Here is a 19,620-nt window from a genome sequence, read left to right on the forward strand (position 1 = left end):
CATTTGTGTTAATTATTTGAGATTAATAAAATTGGAGGTATAGATGTAGTTAGTGCTGAAGAATCATTGCTGTTTGATAGAGTGGAAGAAAAGAACTGGAAAAGAAACTATAATTTATTTTAACATTTAAGTTCATTCAAGACTTCAAGTTATTTTGAGGAGTAATGTGATGTGTTTGTGTCTGAGTTAAGAATTTAATAGAATCTTTGTTGTCTATAAAATGTTGGTATGTTTTCTAAATTGTCTCAGTCATATTACTAGATTAGAACGAAAAAAAACAACAACAAATACTCTTTTGTGTGCTATGCTTAAAAATTTTAATTAGCCTGAATTTTTCATGATAGGAAAAAAAAAAAGAATGAAAATTTTGAAATAAAAATTACAAAATAATAATAAGTTTTTCTTCGTCTCTTAAGGTTTAGGAAATATAATGACAAATTTATCGGATATTTTTGTCTAAAGACTTTGCCGATTCACAGAACATTAGGGAATCTGGAAATTAAAAACTACAACTATTGAATAAAAACTGTCAGATATAAAAATAATTTGATTAGTGTTTGTAAACATCATTTATTAAATGTAAATATTGTATAAAACATCATCTATTGACATAAAATAGTTAAATAAATGGTATAATTTTTTAAAACTATAAAATATATTCATAAAATCACATAGAGGTGTATTAAAATGTTTTTATAAAAATATATTGAACATATCTTCTTAGTTTTTTTCCTGAACTTCTGTTTTCTTAAGTGGATTTAACCCAAGAAAACAAACGCAGACGAGAGCAGAACCAAAGCGAAGGCACTCACGGTCGTCACGGCGCCATTCATACAGCACTCTAGGTCACGGGTATCGGAGACTATGGCGAAAGCCCTGACTTGAGCTCCTGTGGCCCCCACAAATTTGACAGGGGATGCGTGAAGACGGAATCCTTTGGGTGGGAGCAGGCCCGTGTCTTTAAGCTCCTCGAGGATAAGCCTGTTGTTTGGGAGGTACTTCATGTGAATGGGAAGCCCAGAGGCGTCAAAGCCATCTGGACTGGCAGTGTCCGTTCCAATGATCTTAATGTTTCTCTGCTCATACAAGAAATCTCCTGCCGCCTTGCTTAGCGTAGGGAAATTAAACTCGCTGTTAATTACAAAATAAATTATAAATATTATTAGTTTCGTTAGATAAGTGAATAGATATTAACTATGTACAAAAAAATAATATTAAAAAAAAAAAGAAAAGATTTTATAGTGTAAGGGTGTGGGAGACATAACGTGTACAAACATTGACCAGATAGACAGACAGACTGACAGAAAGAGTGTACAAAATGTTGACAACAATCAATGTTCTAGTACCAGGTGACCAAGTCTCGCTCTGTTGATTGATTTGTCATGAACGTTAATATTGACCCGAACTTATTTTGGAAACCTTTTTGGATTGAAGGAAAAGAGCGATGGGGAAACTACTTCCAATTAAAAAAAAATTGCTTCTATGTTCTGTTCATTCTAAATGTCATTGTACAAGGCATTTCACTTTGTTACAAAATACTTTACCATGTAACCAAGAGATTTAGCATCATTTGAAGTTGGATGAAGCTAAAAAAGTGTCACGAATACTGAGTATAACAAAAGTTTTGCTTAAATGTTTTTAAATTTCATACATTTACATCAATAGTCAACTTTTAGAATCAGCCATTTGAGGAGTTAAACTGCAAAGACTCTTTTCCAAGCCTATATTAGGCCAATAGCACTAGCGGATCCAGAACTTTGGAGTGGGGGGGGCGATTTTTTTTCCAAACCCTAACCCTAACTCCCAGTAAACCCTAACCCTATGCAAAAAAAAATATATATATATATATGAGAATTTTAAAAAAGCAGCATTTCTCAACCTTCGGCGAAAAACAAAACAACTGGGGCAGCGCTATAAGGTTCTCTTGTGGGGTTCGGGGCAATACCCCGACACCAAAAGCGTTTTCTTGCTTTTTTTCACTGCAGAAACGCATTCTCCTGACAAGTACAGCTCTTAATTCATCAATGGAGTTCGGGGCGAAGCCCCTACGCCAAAAGCGTTTTCTTGCATTCTTCACTGCAGAAACGCATTCTCCTGACAAGTAAAGCTCTTTATTCATCAATGGAGTTCGGGGCGAAGCCCCTACGCCAAAAGCGTTTTCTTGCATTTTTCACTGCAGAATCGCATTCTCCTGACAAGTGCAGCTCTTTATACATCAATGGAGTTCGGGGCGAAGCCTCGACGCCAAAAGCGTTTTCTTGCATTCTTCACTGCAGAAACGCATTCTCCTGACAAGTACAGCTCTTTTTTCAACAATGGATTTCGGGGCGAAGCCCCTACGCCAAAAGCGTTTTCTTGCATTCTTCACTGCAGAAACGCATTCTCCTGACAAGTACAGCTCTTTATTCATCAATGGAGTTCGGGGCGAAGCCCCGACGCCAAACGCGTTTTCTTGCATTCTTCATTGCAGAAAAATTCAATAAATAATATTCAATGTCACAGATTACATTATAGAATTGTGTGTACATTTCACATTTGAAAGAAATATAAGCCCTTGACATGAGCCTCGGGATTTACCCCTCAAATTTAGACACTTGACAGCACGTCAGGATTTACCCAAGGAACGTGATTATGAAGTTTGAAATCTATTGGTTGATTTGAAATTAAACAAAGACATTTTTTTTAAAGAGTTAGCTCCAGAGAATTGGCGGGAGTAAGAAAGTAACGCCAGTCGATAAAATAATTGGTTAGTAGACAGTCACGTTTCTAAGAACTCTGTTTGAAAAGCCTTTGTAATACGTTTCATGCTCATTGATTTGTACATAAGCTGTACTTACGTTGTATTTAAATAAAGTTCCAGAGTTTTGTTTTATCAAAGAATCGTTAATTGTGATTCTAGATCGTCATTTTTTTAAACTATTGAATTCAAGTAAAATCCCCGGCATAACAACACATCGTACCATCTGCATGTTGTTACATCTGGCACTCTCCGACTAATAAAAGTTCAGGGACAACTTTTAACGAAATTTATTCAAGAACTAGGACCAATTTCTAAACTCTTCAAAGGAACTTCATTCTTATTTAACGGAGGACAGAATTTCTGTGTTTAACAGGTCAGTTGGTTATCGATAATTCTTTTATAAAGATTTTCGTTAGAGTTACGTCTAACTCACGAAATAACTTATTATATGTAATTGGCAAAAGGAATAAGACCAATATACATAATAACTGGCAATATAAAAGACCAGTAAAGCAAATAACTGGCAATATAAAAGAACAGTAAATCAAATAACTGGCATTATAAAAAAAACCAGTAAAGCAAATAACTGGCATTATAAAGAAGACCAGTAAATAATCATTTGTGCAGCACAAAGTAAACAGAAGACCAGATTTAACCAACTGTTAAACCAGTAAAAAGTACTCGGCTCAATAGATCTATATATTCAATCATACGACTCCAGTAACTACAAGTCTACTGTAAAGAATTTATTAGCAAATTAAGGCTTTAAGAACTTTGTCACTAGATCTATATTATTATTATATCTGAGATAAAGCCAAAATCCAGATATTGAACATTTTGCTCCAATACAAGAAACTAACAAAAAAATTAAATATGGCTTCCAGTTCTAGAACACAACGACTCTTCGAATTGATAGAATTAGCCAAAGAAAAGCAAATCCCAAAGCCAGACCAGTGGGCAGAGAAACAAGAAGAAAAAGAATATCAAGAGCAAGAATCTGAAAAACAAAGGCAAGAATCTGAAAAACGCATGCAATTAGAAGAAAAAAAATTGCAAGACGCTGAAAAACAAAGGCAAGACGCCGAGAAACAAAGGCAAGACGCCGAGAAACAAAGGCAAGACGCCGAGAAACAAAGGTAAGACGCTGAAAAACAAAGGCAACATGAAAAAGAAAAAATGGAATTCGAAAAACAAAAGAATGAAAATAAAGAAAGCATTCCAATTCAAGGTCACTCAAATATGTTTGACAAATACAGATTAATGAACAAAATATCGGCTTTCAACGAAAACATTGACAATATGGACTCGTATCTCATAAGATTTGAAGAAGTAGCTACAACATCCAGTCTACCTGAAGCACATTGGTCGAGCTCACTCCTCACCCTCTTGACTGGCAAAGCTGTCAACATTTGCTCACAACTGTCCATCAATGAACGCAGCACTTACTCTGATATCAAGGAAGCTCTACTGCGCCAATACGGAGCAACTTCAGCCAACTATAGAAAGAAATTCTATAATGAAAGGCCACAGCAAAATGATGATCCTCAAATTTTTGAAGCTAATATGTCAATGTGGTTTGATAGATGGGTATCCATGGCAAAAATAGAAGAAAGTTACCAAGCTCTTCGTCAACATATTATTATCGACAACATCACCCATGCTCACTCAGAAGATATTCAATCCTACATTATAGAGAGAAATCCTACTGATATACAGACATTAACCAAGATCATCAGACAATATAAAGCAGCCTATCCAAACAAGTCAGTCAAACCATCTGTTGAAGAAAATTTTGTCTGCTTTGCTCAAGACAAAAATGCAAGATATAAGTCAGATGACAAAGTCAAATGCAACAAATGTCATAAACTAGGGCATTTCACGTCTCAATGCCGCAGCAGAACCACAGAATGTTCATTTTGCCATAAAAAGGGTCACCAAACTCATGAATGTTGGAAAAAACAGGCAGTCTCCAAAAATCAAAATTTTGATATACCCACATCACCAACTCAAAGATACAGCAATAGAGAGCAATACAATCTCAACAAAACACCTGGAAATAATAAACCAGATAACAAACCTCGCTACAGAAGTCATTCACAGGACTCCAGACCACAATATATGCCAAACAGAAGCTCATATAACAGAAGCTATTTCAATGAGCACTCAACTATGACAGTCATTGCAAAGTCCAATGGTCTCAAATTTTATCCAGGCTTTGTAGGAGACAAGAAGGTGGAAGTTCTTCGTGACACCGGAAGCACGTCCACATTAGTACATGAACGCTTCGTACACGCAAACCGTTTCACAGGCAACCACGTCCGAGCCACTGCATTCAACGGAACTGTCAGCAAGTTACCTGAAGCCATCATTTATGTTACTACACCATTCTTCAGCGGTCAAACAAAAGCATTAGTAACACCCAATCTACCAGTGGACCTAATCATTGGAAACATAGAAGGAGTTAAAGAATGCACTCCTCAAGAACTTACTGAATGGACAAATGCCATAGAGCAAGGTCAAAAATGTTTGGCAGTAATGACAAGATCCATGTCCAGACAACAAGAACATTTGGCACCTGAACAAGTTAGCCAAAATAATCACATGGCTACCTCAGTTACTCAAGTTATGCAGAATGCAACAGAACCAGTTACTAGTCCAGTAGCCAGCAACAATCAAGAACATTCAACATGGACACCCCCAGTTACATCAAGCTCATCCCTACCGGTCATAAGTCCACCTCCAATTCCCGAATGTCCATTGTTGAACTTTGAAGAACAAGACGACATGCCCAGAGTCTCTAGCAATGATACAAGAACTCTAACTGGTCAAACTGAAGTCCATCAAGACAAGTCATATTTCACACATGATGACTTCAAAGAAGAACAGAAGCGAGATCCAACATTGCGAATACTTTATCAGAAAGCTCAAGCAAACAAACAGCTGAATCTACCAAATAAACCATATTTTCAAGATGTCCTAATGGTGAAAAATACCTTGCATAAAGACAATACCGTTCAGCAAATAATAGTGCCACAGAAATACAGGAAAGAAATACTGGCAACAGGACATAACATTCCACACGCCAGCCATATGGGTGTAGTCAAAACTAAAGCCAGAATCCTCAAAGAATTTTATTGGCCAAGTATCATCAAAGACGTCAAGAAATACGTGAAATCATGTCATATTTGCCAAGTCAAAGGACCTAAGAACAACAAAACACAGGCACCTATTCAAGATATGGAATGACAGACAAGCCATTCCAAAAAGTCTCAGTTGATTTGATTGGTCCTATGCCAGTAGCTTCAGCAAGAAACCATCGATATGTCCTGACATTGATTGACACATGTACAAGATGGACAGAAGCAGTACCTCTAGTCAACATTACAGCGCTTGACATCACCAGAGCTTTGTCACACAGTTCACAGCTGACATTACCAAAGACTTCATGAACATGTACCACATCAAGATGAAGTTCACAACGCCCTATCATCCCCAAAGCAACGGGCTTTGCGAACGATTCAACGGTACTTTAAAGAGGTGCATTTCAAAAAAAGCACACGACAATCTGCAGAATTGGGACTTATTGCTACCAGCAGCTCTGTTTGCTAACAGAGAAAGTCCTCAAGAAACCACAGGATTCTCACCTTTCGAGATGGTTTATGGCGCCAACCCACGAAGACCGATGGCAATCTTCAAAGAAGCTATTATTCGCCAAAACTCAATCTTATCAGAAACCAAGACAGCGTTTCAACATGTGCAAGATACCAGAAACATAGTCATAACTGCATGTGAAAAAGCAAATGAAGCCACAGCCATAGCAAACTCCAATACCAGAATGAGAGTCAATAGAAACAGAACACTGAAACAATTTGAACCAGGAGATCAAGTATGTCTGTTATTACCAGACAAAAGCAACAGACTATTCATCAAATGGCAAGGTCCATTCTCCATACTCAGAAAGATAACAGATGTTGACTATGAGATAGACATACACAACAAAAAGAAAATCTATCACGTCAACATGTTACAAAAATATAACACAATAACAGAAGGTACCACAAGCCCAGAACAAAATGAAAGAGCCATATCATGTCTTGCAGTCATACCAGAAGAAGATGAAAATGACATGTCTGAATTTGACGACATCGATATGCCACAAACAACTACCAAACAAACTGAATTTTGGCAAGACATCAAACTCAATTCAATGACACCGCAAAAGCAGAAAGAACTGACTACCATTCTCAAAGAAAATTCAGACATATTTACAGATGTTCCAGGCAAAACGTCAATTGCGGAACACAATATAATACTTACTGATTCGAAGCCTACAAAAGCAAGACCTTATCCATTACCAGTACACTACTGAGACTTTCTTAAACAAGAAATTAACCAACTATTAGAGCAAGGAATCATTGAACATTCCAACTCTCCATCTGCTGCACCAATAGTTCTTGTCAAACGGAAGCAAACGACAACTCCAAGAATGTGTGTCGACTTCAGACAGTTGAATAAAATAACCAAACTCGACTCATATCCTATGCCAAATCCTGAAGATCTTTTGACCAAATTTTCAGAGGCAAAGTTCTTTACCAAAATAGACCTATCCAGAGGTTATTACCAAATACCAGTCAGACAAGAATGCAAACAGTTTACGGCATTCACCACAGCTTATGGACTATTCCATTTCAACTTCATGTCATTTGGTCTAGTCAACGCCAGCAGCACCTTTAATAGAGTCATTCACAGCATACTAGGCAATCGCTCTGACACAGTGTCATATATAGATGACATTTGCATATTCCATAAGGCATGGAATGAACATATTAAAGGACTATAAGAAGTTTTCAGCATACTGAAACAACATGGTTTTACCATAAAGCCTAGTAAGGTAGAACTAGCCATGTCAGAAATATCCTTCCTGGGTTATAGAGTCAGCTACAATTCGCTGAGACCACAAGAGAACATTATTCAACGCATACTAGACATCAAAGTCCCCACCAGTAAAAAGCAAGTGAGAAGTATTTTGGGTCTGTGTAATTTCTACAGACATTTCATACCAGGTTACACAGCACTCATAGCTCCATTGATTGAACTCACTAAGAAAGGACAACCAACGAAGATTCCATGGTCTACAAAGTTACATACCACTATTGAGAACATTAAAGCTGAATTTTCAAGAGACACTATTCTCAAACTTCCGAATCCAGAGAAGCAATTTTACCTCGCCACAGATGCTTCATCTTCAGCTATAGGTGCATGCCTAATGCAGAAATACCAAGACACTTCACAGAAATGCCAAGAGACTTTGCACCCAGTATTTTTCATCAGCAGGAAGTTGTCACCAGCTGAAACCAGATACTCAAACATCGAACGGGAATGTCTAGCCATTGTATGGGCCATAGCCAAGTTCTCCAGATATCTACTAGGTGCTCATTTCACACTCCTAACTGATCATGCACCACTGAACTCAAAGAAGTTAGCGAACAGTCGTTTAACTCGTTGGAGTCAACAACTCACAGACTACCAATTTGAGGTCAAGACAATTCCTGGACGTGAGAATGTCTTCGCTGACACACTTTCCAGATGTATTTAATTCTTAACATAATTGTATATATATTTTTCTTCCACAGGTGTAGTATATCAGTTTTGTATTGTCATATTTTAATTTCATCATGAAGCTTCATAACTTATTCAATTCAAAATTTAATTTATTCAAGTATTATGCTTTGTACAACTTTTAATATTATTCATGACAAGCATTGTCTCATTTTCATAACCACTTGAATAGTGAAACAGGTGTTCAAAGTCATCAATAATTTTATTCACTGCATTTACATTTATTTTATCTCCAAGTTGACTTTATTTTGTTATATGTTACCTCAACCATTTTTCTATAATTTCATGTATGGTATTTTGTGTATATTTAAATACTTTTAATACATATGAGCATTTCTATTACCATACAAATGCTAAATGGAGGGGGGGGGTAATATGTCACAGATTACATTATAGAATTGTGTGTACATTTCACATTTGAAAGAAACATAAGCCCTCGACATGAGCCTCGGGATCTACCCCTCAAATTTTTTAACTTGACAGCACGTCAGGATTTACCCAAGGGACGTGATTATGAAGTTTGAAATCTATTGGTTGATTTGAAATTAAACAAAGACATTTTTTTAAAAGAGTTAGCGCCAGAGAATTGGCGGGAGTAAGAAAGTAACGCCAGTCGATAAAATAATTGGTTAGTAGACAGTCACGTTTCTAAGAACTCTGTTTGAAAAGCCTTTGTAATATGTTTCATGCTCATTGATTTGTACATAAGCTGTACTTACGTTGTATTTAAATAAAGTTCCAGAGTTTTGTTCCAGAGTTTTGTTTTATCAAAGAATCGTTAATTGTGATTCTAGATCTTCATTTTTTTTAACTATTGAATTCAAGTAAAATCCCCGGCATAACAACACATCGTACAATCTGCATGTTGTTACATTCAATAACATTGTAGTATAAGTTGTGAGTTATAGTCCCAAATTTATTTAACTAGAAAAATATCAGGTTGAGTAAAGGTTGGTAAAAGGCGACTATGAAAACATTATTTGAGTTTATAACTCATCTCAATCATGGCTCTTATACTGAAAAATTTCGTTTGAATTCTAACTTTTCCAATGCAAAGTCTTACTTAAAAAAATTAGGTTAAATTCATGTGAAATTAAATAAACTCTGTCTGGAAATGGGAGTGGCGGTAGAGTGAAAACGATTAATCCTCGCTCCTTTAATAATTTCTGCTAAAGATTGCATTTGGCATTAAAGAATAGGGGTGGGGCGACTTAATATAAGAATTTAATTTAAAGTATATATAAATTATATTAGTAACCGATTTTTTTAATTTTTTAATTTCTTAACTATAATACAAAAAGAAAAAGTATTGATTTGTCCGATGGGGGAAATGCGATTGCATGTATCGCCCCTCCCACCTGGTACAACCCTTTTTCATTTAAATGTACTAATGATACAATTTGAGATTAGATTGTGGTATGACATAATATACAATGGGTCACATATCAATACGTAGTTTATATTATATAGATATTCAACTAATTCAAACTATGATTCTCCACAAAAATAGGACCGCCCCCCCAGCACTCAGAGGGCTAGAGTGGGGAGGGCAGTACATGCAATCGCCCCCCCCCCCTCACCCATCGAATCGGCCAAAATACCAGAAAGGGAGGGACATAATATAAAATGTATATATTAATTCAACAAATTTTGTTCACAAACTATGATTTGTCCATAAAAGTAGGACCGCCCCCCCCACTGAAAGGGTTTAGGTGGGAAGGGCAGTAGAGGTATTCGCCGCCCCCCCCCCCCCCAACCAATTGGCAAACAGGGAACGACATAATATAAAGATCGGTTAAAATATCAATAACAAGTTTCAATGATATAGATATTAAATTGATTCTATTAGCAAGCTGTGATTTCTACAAAGAAATTGGACCGCCACCCCCCACTCGAAAGTGTATGGAGGCGGGGGGGGGGGCGGGATTGAAACCATCGCCCTCTCCCGACCCCACCAATCGACCAACATACTAGATGGGGGGGGGGGCGAAATAATCTAAAAATAGGTTGAAATATAAATTATTAGTATATATTTTTAACATAAGTAATAAATTCGTATACAAATTGTGTGAATTCTATTATAAAATTCGCCCGCCCCCCCGATCGCCCCTACCGCCCCCCCCCCCCTGGATCCGCCAGTGGCCAATAGTTGTACATAAAAGCTGCAATGGAAAACGAATCGACGTGAGAAACGGTTTCTCTAGGCTGTAGAAGCACTTGCTTTGTACAATGAAATTTAGAACTAATAGAACATATTTGCAATTTTTCGGATTTTCGGGTAAATATTAACTTTCCATGAAAAATGTGTCATGCATACTTGCAAAGTCATACATAAATGTAAGATTTTGTTGTTTAAAAGTATAGGATTAACTTCCAACAGTTGTGGCTTCAAAGAATAAAGAGGTTTTGTTAGTATCTCGAATCCATATTAGGTTTTGTTTCAAATTATGTTTAGAATTTCATGTAATAAATTTTAATTTTAAAAAATTTAAAATTTAACAAGACACAAAGTACTTATAGCGTAATTTTTTCGAAGTATTCTTATTTAGAAATCTTTTGAAAAGATTTTGTCATTAGTCGGCGCCTTTGAAAGGTATGGCCTCCTTCAGTCGCGAAACGACGATGGATCATCTTAAAGGAAATGTGATGAATGCTCTGAACGTCGCCCACACATTAGTTCCCCCCTCTCCATGCAGCTGATGGAGCGGCTCTGTCACTAAGTGCTGGAAACTTCCTAAGAGTCACCCATTCCTGATTTTTCCTCAGGGTTGACTCTCAAAGACTTTCCCATGATTGAGTATAGCTGCAAGGCATCAGAAGTTTGAATTCAGAAGAAAACTTTGAAAAATACCAGTCTTTTTAAATGTACTGGCTACACCTGAAACTATTTCTAAAATCAATAGAAACATATTTGTTTAAAGCATGACCACAACTCACTATATATTGTCATTCTTTGTTCCCATAAATTTTTCAAAACTGTTGTAGTACTGTGACCATCCAAAGTTCACGATAACAGCTGAATTGTCCGGGATACGACCATTCACACTTTCCCAATCAAGGATCTGAAAAGTTAGGAATCATAAACAAAATACAACTTTTGAAAGGCACCATTACTTTAATGACAATAGAGTAATTTGAATAAATACTCAATGGATTTCTACCCAGTAAAATAAGTGTACACTGCCAATGCTAACTGGTGTGGCTTCATATGGACCTTAAAGTAATTGAAAACATTAGGAGAAGGGTAAAGAAAATAAAGTTAGAGCGTTTGTAAGTTACGTTTATCAAGGTTTTCCAAAAGAACACATAGTTATCTTCTCGAGAACCTCTGTGAGTGCCCTTTGGGAAAGGCAAACGGGAAAAATGTCTGGCCTTTCATGATAGAGCAGACTCTGTTGTATTTATTTTTTTATCTTTTTCCTAATGTTGCAACTTCAAAGCAAAATTATATGTCGTTGTTGTTTTTTAATTATTATCTTTTTCTTTTAATTTTCTCCTTCTTCTAATGTTAAGTTCTACGACTAGATAAATTAAGTTTTTTAGAAAAAAAATATAATCAAAGGTGCTTGTGCGCTAGTGTAATATAGTTGTATCTGATGCTGAACACACGGGGAAACCTTTGCTGAACACAAATAGAAACAGTAATGAAGCTATGTTAAAAAAAATGAATAAATTTTTCAAATACAATTTTTTGAGTTAATTTATTTTGAACACTTGAATGTATTGAAGGAATCAGATACAAATAAAAAAACACAATTTATTCTGTACTACTATCTGTACTTCAACAATGAATTTATTGGTAGTGTTAAGTTCAAAGCGAAACAAAATTGAATACTTAGTTTATAGTCTCCCCTTTCCAAACACCAGAACAGATCAAAATAGAGTTTGTTTAAATAGTAATGTATTGTTACGAATCTCACTATCCAGGCTCTCTGCAAACTGCACCACACACCACCAACTTAAAGAACTTGACAACTCAGGGCTCCAAAGCAACGTAACACTTTAATAGTTGAATAAATAACAGCCAATACTGTACAATTGGCAACACGTACACTGTACAAATATCTCTCCTATAACACCGTTCCGCAGTATCAACTCTTGCACTGGCCTCTCCGTCTCGTTCCGGGCTTGCACTGGGTTCAACAGTTCAGGACTGACTTCACACACTAGGCTCGTTGTGTCGGACTCGATCGCAGACCAAGATCAAGACGCCAGCCGTCTCAACTGTACTTGACAGTACTCCGCACTGAACCGTCGTAATGCTCCGTACAGAACCACACCGCTGAACTGTGCTGTAGTCGACCGGACTGTAGTGAACCGGGCTCTGAACCTCTGCCGTCAACCTTCTTGACTGCGACACCTCCGCTCTTATATAGGGTCCCTACTGGCCTTCTCGAACCGGACAGAACGCCGCTCGACGTTTCTAGGTGGTCAGATGACTACAACTCTCGTGACGCTCCTGAGCTCTGTTCACGACGTCGATCCTTCCCGGACCGCCGTCGATCCTTCCCGAACCGCCGTGTCTCGGCTGACAGTCGTAACTCATCACGCTTGACCGCTCGTCTAGCGCTGGCCTGGGGAGATTTGCGTCGGCTGACTACACACACACCACTACCCCCATTTGTGCCACCACCCGGTTTATAACAGTATATTAAATCATCTCCTGCATCTACCTATTGGCGTTATAAAGAACACATAGAGCAAAGAAAAAAGTGAATAGAAAAATGTAAGCATAGTTTAAATACCAGTAGTCGTTGGGGGTACAGGTAGTGCTCAGAACAAGGAAGAGACAAAAATGTCCCTGATGTTTTTTTTTAGCATTCAACAAATCTATAACAGAAAAAATATGTATCACCAGACTCTCAAAGCCGTTGTGGAGTAGTGGACTATGTCAGATGGAGGAAAAAGAAAATACTCATTTCCATCAACTGTTACAATTAATCAATTGTGAGGCTTTTTCTAAAATGAGCTATAATTTTAGAAGTAGTTTATGTCCACTGATGTGTCAGTGCTACCATGCCAACGTGAAAGCTACTATAGCGCTTTTCAACCAACCAAAACAAAATGTTACTGAAAGACTAAAAGAGATTTAAAGACTATGTTTCTGTTTTGAAGACAGATAATGCAGTGTCGCTATAAAGACAGACAAACAACCATAAAACCATTTCGTAAGCAATATCAGCAATAAGTTGTAACAGAAGAAAGTCAAAAGAGTGACTCACAGAAAGAGAACTCTAAAATCCTCATTTTATCAATATTATAGAAAGGGTCGTAAACTTCAAAAACAATCGCGAAAAAAGTTACAAAAGTTGAATCCCGAAGAAAAAAAAACAACATACCTTTTGTGTTGGCATCAGATAAGATCTATTTCTACTAGCTTCATAGGCGCAGTCTATCATGACACCGTCTGCTATGGTCATCTCCAGGGGGATCTGATCTACACTCATTCCATCTAGCAGAAAGAAAATCAGTTAATCATTCGAGTTCATATATGATCATTTATCACTTCTATTGTTTGGTTCATAATTATATAATCTACCCCTCTCCTTCCGATGCCTTGCAACTGAAGCGGGATAAAGAAATAATTTGGAAATTTTATAAGCTGATGACCTTCAGGCAGCTTCTAGACTACACAGTGCTGCACTCTGGCTGATCCTGCACAGCTAAATGATCCCAAACTCTAATGGTTATTTGCAGTTCCTATGGACACATCAGCTGAGTGAAGGTGGAGGAGAATCGTTGTGTTGGGGACAGCGTTCCGACAAAAACCAATAGCCAGGCTTTCAACTCATACTAAGAATGAAGCCTAGACGTTTACGATTGAAGGCACTTATCTTAAAGATTCCAGACGCTACTTCAAAAAAGAAGATTATTACGTTCTACGCATTTCATGTGTCCATATAATTATGCATGACTTAAGCTCTGCTGAGTCGTTAGTTTTCCTGGCTGATTCAGGCAACCCATTCCATTCTCTAATGGCACTAGGGACGTAGGAGCACTTATAATATGAAGTTGTTCTAGCGTGTGGAATAAGAAGTACGCCTCTATCTTTGTGTTTTTCTGAGTATTTCATTAGGTTTGTCAGTTTTGTTTTAGTGTTGTATGTATTGTAGCTACTTTACTCTTTAGTCTTCTGTCCTGAAGTGTCTCCAAGTTTAGCGATTTTACTAATACGTGTTACTCTAATCGAATTTGAATATTCGTTTGTTATAAATCTCAGTGCTCTAATTTGTATTTCTTCTAGTTTCCTTATGTTTTCTTGAGTTGAGGGGTCCCAAACAGAGCATGCATATTCTAATATTGTCCTTACAGAAGTAAAATAGCATCTTAGTTTTATTATTTTATTATATTATTTAGTTTGATTTGTAAAAATGTCTTTTAATAAACCCTAATGTTTTGTTTGATTTTTTAATCATTTCATCTAGACGCGGATTCAATGGTTACATTTCTTTTATTATTATACCTAGATGCTTTGCGTTTTTAGACAGTGTTACTGGTTAGGGTTATGGTTAGGGTTAGGTTTACCGTGAACAAATTTAGTGGTTTTTATTTCTTTTAGTTTTTTTGTTTTTGTTACTCTAAATAGCTGACATTTTTGAGTGGAAATACAAGTTACACTTTGATTCCCATTTCTGTAACTCTTCTAATTCTTTATGTAAAATTTCAGCATCTTGTGTTGTTTTTTACTTGTTCTATATATTATGCAATCGTCTGCAAATAATCTGACTTTTGTTCCTGAACTAATGCAATTTGGTAGGTAATTTATCTAAAATAGAAACAGTAGTGGGCCTTAGACTGTTCTTAGATGTACACATGGGTTTACTATTATTGGTGTTGATAATCATTTTTACAGTTTGTTCTCTTTTCATATTAGGAAATCCTGAATCCATTGATGTAATGAACCAATGCCAAAGTATTTTAAGCAGGCTATGATGGTGACCTTTGTCTAATTCCTTAGAAAAGTCTAATAAAATCGTATCTTTTTGCTCACTATTATATAATCGTTTGATTGTATTTTGCACCCAGGTCAAGCAGAAAAATCCTCACAAGAAAAGGTCAGTGAAATGTAGCTTGTGTTAGCCTAATGTCAAAGTATGTGACCGAGATAAGCGTAAGGCTTTTATAATTAGTATTAATACCACATCAACAAGGAAACCGAAAGTCCAGTGAGTATGTTTTAGAGTTTAGACTTACTTGGAGAGAAGTGTGCGGGAACATCCATATGTGTTCCTCCATGTTCCCCTGTAGAGTAGGCGCCAACTTTGACACTAAGATAAAAAGATAATATAGCATTAGTATTATGAAATAGCCATGAAACAAAAACTTTTGTAGTTAAAAATCATAAAACTTATTTTTGTATTAATGTTTTTTTTTTATATTTGTTTTTCTTGAAAATGTATAAAATATAAAGAGTCTGGGGTTTTATTTTATTAAGATAGTTTAAAACAGCCAGAGCAAAGTTTTTAACGTTTTGTTAATGCTCTTTTGGAGCGCATGTTTTTTTGATGCAAGCATGGTCACTGCGTCATGGTCACTGCATCATGGTCACTGCGTCATGGTCAAATCTCTTTTTGGGCACATATGTTTCCGTGCTGTCTTTTGTTTGCACAGCAGACACATATCACCTAGAGTCAGGTTTTAAACTCGAGCCCTTCCTTGATAGCGGTTATGCCACTCCGCCACACATCTCACGTGTTAACTAAAATGTGTATATCTATTATATTAATTAAATGATAGATACATATCATTCATTGAAATACTGTAAGTATTGTACCACAGTGATAATGCTTGTGTGTATTATTGATAGTAAAAAAAAAGAGTAAATTATATAAGTATTTTATTTTATCGCTCACATGACCGTTTACCTACATATGTATGGTGGGCTTCATAAATCACTTGACTACCTAACAAGGGGGCTCAAGTTGGACTCGCTGACACGAGATTTGTTTGTTTTCTGAGCGCCTAATGGGAGCACGGAATTTTTGTAACAGAGACACCCTCGTCATGTCCTCAATAGAAGTTGGACCAAAGCGTTCCCAGCATGCTCTAAACATGACATGCAATTAACAACATATATGTAGTCGTTAAAGCCTGGTCCATTTTTGTCCTCTACCCTAAATTGTACATACTACCCTAGAGGTCATATTTATTTTAAATTTATATATTTATTTAGATCATGATTATAGATACAGTGGAATGCAGTTTCTACAATTTAAATTAAATGGGTCTCAATCACAAATACAATTTCAAACTTAATATGATAGCACGTGTACACACATACACATTTTGGCAACAGGATTTAAACCCAAATATATCAAAATATGCATTTATTTTTTCAACCGTAAAAGAAGTTATATTTGATTAGACATTCATATTGTGTGTGATATCATAAAAATTGTTAGCACTAATTAAGCATTTCTATTTCTAATGCACAATTATAAAATACATTTCCTCAACGATAATAACAGTTGTTATTATAACTATAATTATTTGCCTACAAAATTTAAAAAAAAAATGAATATCAACAAAAAACAAGTAAGGACGAGAACAATTCAACTAATGACTAACTGTGACTATTTCTGCATTCTAAGTACTTCTCAGTTTTTACTGTGTATTTTAATTGTTTTTTTTTAAACGTGTAGGTTTACGTTGCAGGATTATATACATGCGTAGTAACAGGAAATACAAGTAAAATTTATATTTATTACAGAAACCATTATTTATCGATAGCCGGATATTTTTTTTGGGGGGGAGAGAGGCTGGGGGGCGAGGAATATTTAATACATTACATTAAATTTTCAATAATCTAAATATAGTATTTGAGATAAACAAAAATAAAGAAAATAAGTTTTAAAAAAATACCAAATAAATAAAACAGTAACAAAAAATGAAATCTGTTTATGTCAACAACAAAAAAATCAAAATTGGAATGAACATTGAAATGAAAATTGCGGAGTATAGAGGGAGGAGGTCTATAGTCCGGTATGAAATTGTGTCCAAGTCCATGTCCACAACTTCGTTAGGTCTCTTCACAAAGACATCGCATAGAACTATCCGTACTACATTTTTTTTAATGAAACAGAATTTACAATGTCTTTGGTTGCATACGCTTTAAATTAACGCTTACATGGACACTCATGTCATTACACTTGGTCAAGTGTGCACAATGAAAACAAAGAGAGGTAACTAAAACTTACTACATGCCGGGTTGAAAGTCTCCCTTGAACAATTCTGTCCAGTTGTAATGGGGCATCTGAAATGACATAATACCGTCCGGGCCATGCTTGTGAGACAGGTCAATCAGCCTGGACTCTACACAGACCAGGGCAGCAAACAACGCCAGAACACAGGAATTCTTCATCCTCGAAAGACCTTTTGAAAATTAAATTTTGAAATCTGCCAACAATATAAACATTTGAAGTGAAAAAAATTATCTTAAAAAGTATATTACTTTATTGGTTTTAGATTTGCTCATAATGTTGAACTTTCTATTCCTAAATTAATAGTGAACATATTTTCATTTGGTAATTTCAGCTATACTAAATAAAATTCTTAAAAATTCCAAAATTTACATAGCAGTAAATTTAATTAAAAATTTTTCTTTACTGACACAGCTTTTATAAGGTTGTAGAGCAAAATGTTCAGAAAATTAAAGTGCAAAGTTGTTGCGATGTTTAGACACAGATACAATGAATTACCTGATACTAACAAAAAAAAAGTCGCACTACTGTTTTAATGAGTTTTGATGCAGATCTACTACTAAGCTCATTTATACGCGCGAAACTGTGAGCTTTGGTCTACATTCTGTCAGTGAGTGGTGTCAATGTAGTCCAAAGAATGACGTCTCTTTTGGTTGGGGTATTAAATAAAGGGAAGGGAATGATTGGTCTTTTAACAGCATTATGAAGTATGGAATGTTGAGCTGTATGTTGTAGAGTGTATAAAATCCCACGTAGTGGCCATTTACAGGTGCTAGAAAGTCAAGCTATAGCAATGAATTATTTTGTTCAGTTTGTGTTTGGGCGGCTTGTTATAATATTTTATTAAATGTAGACAGATGCAGCTAATAATCTGGGGACAGATATATATAATGAATATATGTATAAATCAATGTATAGCCAATTAGTGTAGACTTAAAAAACGTTCAAAGATCTTTTAGTTGCCTCTTCTACACACCCTAAGGCTGCCTCTACTAGTGATCTTTGAGTTGCCTCTTCTACACACCCTAAGGCTGCCTCTACTAGTGATCTTTGAGTTGCCTCTTCTACACACCCTAAGGCTGCCTCTACTAGTGATCTTTGAGTTGCCTCTTCTACACACCCTAAGGCTGCCTCTACTAGTGATCTTTGAGTTGCCTCTTCTACACACCCTAAGGCTGCCTCTACTAGTGATCTTTGAGTTGCCTCTTCTACACACCCTAAGGCTGCCTCTAATAGTGATCTTTGAGTTGCCTCTTCTACACACCCTAAGGCTGCCTCTACTAGTGATCTTTTTCTTAACTCTTCGAAAGATCGTAAGGCCGGGGTGGGGGGGGTATTTTAATTCTTTTGAGAAGATACGTTAAAATGCGGATACAAAAAAAAAAGATGACAACAGTAAATGAGAGAAAACAAAAAGACGACAAAATAGACAAAATTGGAAAGGGGAAGCAGAAGTCTAAAGTAAAAAGAGAAAGAATAAATAGATATGACAATGGACAGGATATGTACATTAGTCGATAAAATAGAAGGAAATTAAAGCTTTAAAAAAATTAGTAATAGAAAGAGAGAGAGAGAGAGAGAGACAAGGACAAGAACAAAGAGAAAGAGAGAGAGATAGTATATAGGGACCAGGCAATAGAAAAAGTAATACTTTTAAAAACAAAGCTTATTGAAGGGAAGGAATCGCTAAATACTGCCAATTACCTGAAACCTAAGGGGTTTATCTCCTTTTCTGCTATGAATAAAAATAATTAATGATTGACTTATTGGTTAATTTTTGGATTGATTCGTAATTAGTTAACGACTATGAATAATTATGCACAATGTCAACTTGATCCGAGAATGGGGAGTAGAAATGCAGTTGTGTTGAAACGTAATAAGGGGATCCAGATCCATACTTCAATATCCACATCTCTCATGAAGTAGCAATTGATTCCCTGATTTCGAAATCAAACAACATAATTAATCACCAACAATTATTGAACTAATTGTTTAGTTCTTGTTGTTTTTTTTTCAATTGATTCATGTCTTGTCAGTTTAATGAATAAATGTGTATTGTTT

The 19,620-nt window shown here is 36.1% G+C and overlaps 1 protein-coding gene across 2 annotated transcripts; it reads right to left on the reverse strand.

Annotated features, from left to right (window-relative positions):
• Window positions 1–336: 336 nt before the first annotated feature.
• LOC106053968 (isatin hydrolase-like) lies at window positions 337–18,162 on the reverse strand. 2 transcript variants are annotated; one of them, XM_013209661.2, is made up of 6 exons: window positions 18,058–18,162; window positions 17,557–17,731; window positions 15,554–15,627; window positions 13,699–13,811; window positions 11,297–11,421; window positions 337–1,131 (listed from the first exon to the last, which is right to left on the reverse strand). In XM_013209661.2, exons 2-6 carry the CDS (start codon window positions 17,718–17,720, stop codon window positions 759–761), a joined length of 849 nt encoding a protein of 282 aa, XP_013065115.1. In that variant the 5' UTR covers window positions 17,721–17,731; window positions 18,058–18,162; the 3' UTR covers window positions 337–758. The 2 variants fall into 2 exon arrangements, with proteins under 2 accessions (XP_013065115.1, XP_013065116.1); XM_013209662.2 differs by having other exon boundaries at window positions 17,557–17,755.
• Window positions 18,163–19,620: the final 1,458 nt, after the last annotated feature.

Source organism: Biomphalaria glabrata, chromosome 4 (genome assembly GCF_947242115.1).
Source record: "Biomphalaria glabrata chromosome 4, xgBioGlab47.1, whole genome shotgun sequence".
NCBI classification, from domain to species: Eukaryota; Metazoa; Mollusca; class Gastropoda; family Planorbidae; genus Biomphalaria; species Biomphalaria glabrata.

Bases quoted from the DNA above. Each gene is read 5' to 3' on its own strand.
- LOC106053968 (XM_013209661.2), bottom strand. From the start codon at position 17,720: ATGAAGAATTCCTGTGTTCTGGCGTTGTTTGCTGCCCTGGTCTGTGTA. The intron at 13,812-15,553 runs GTAAGTCTAAAC...TCTTTCTGCTAG, and splicing joins TCCCGCACACTTCTCTCCAA to ATGGAATGAGTGTAGATCAG. The intron at 11,422-13,698 runs GTATGTTGTTTT...CTAACTTTTCAG, and splicing joins ATCTGATGCCAACACAAAAG to ATCCTTGATTGGGAAAGTGT.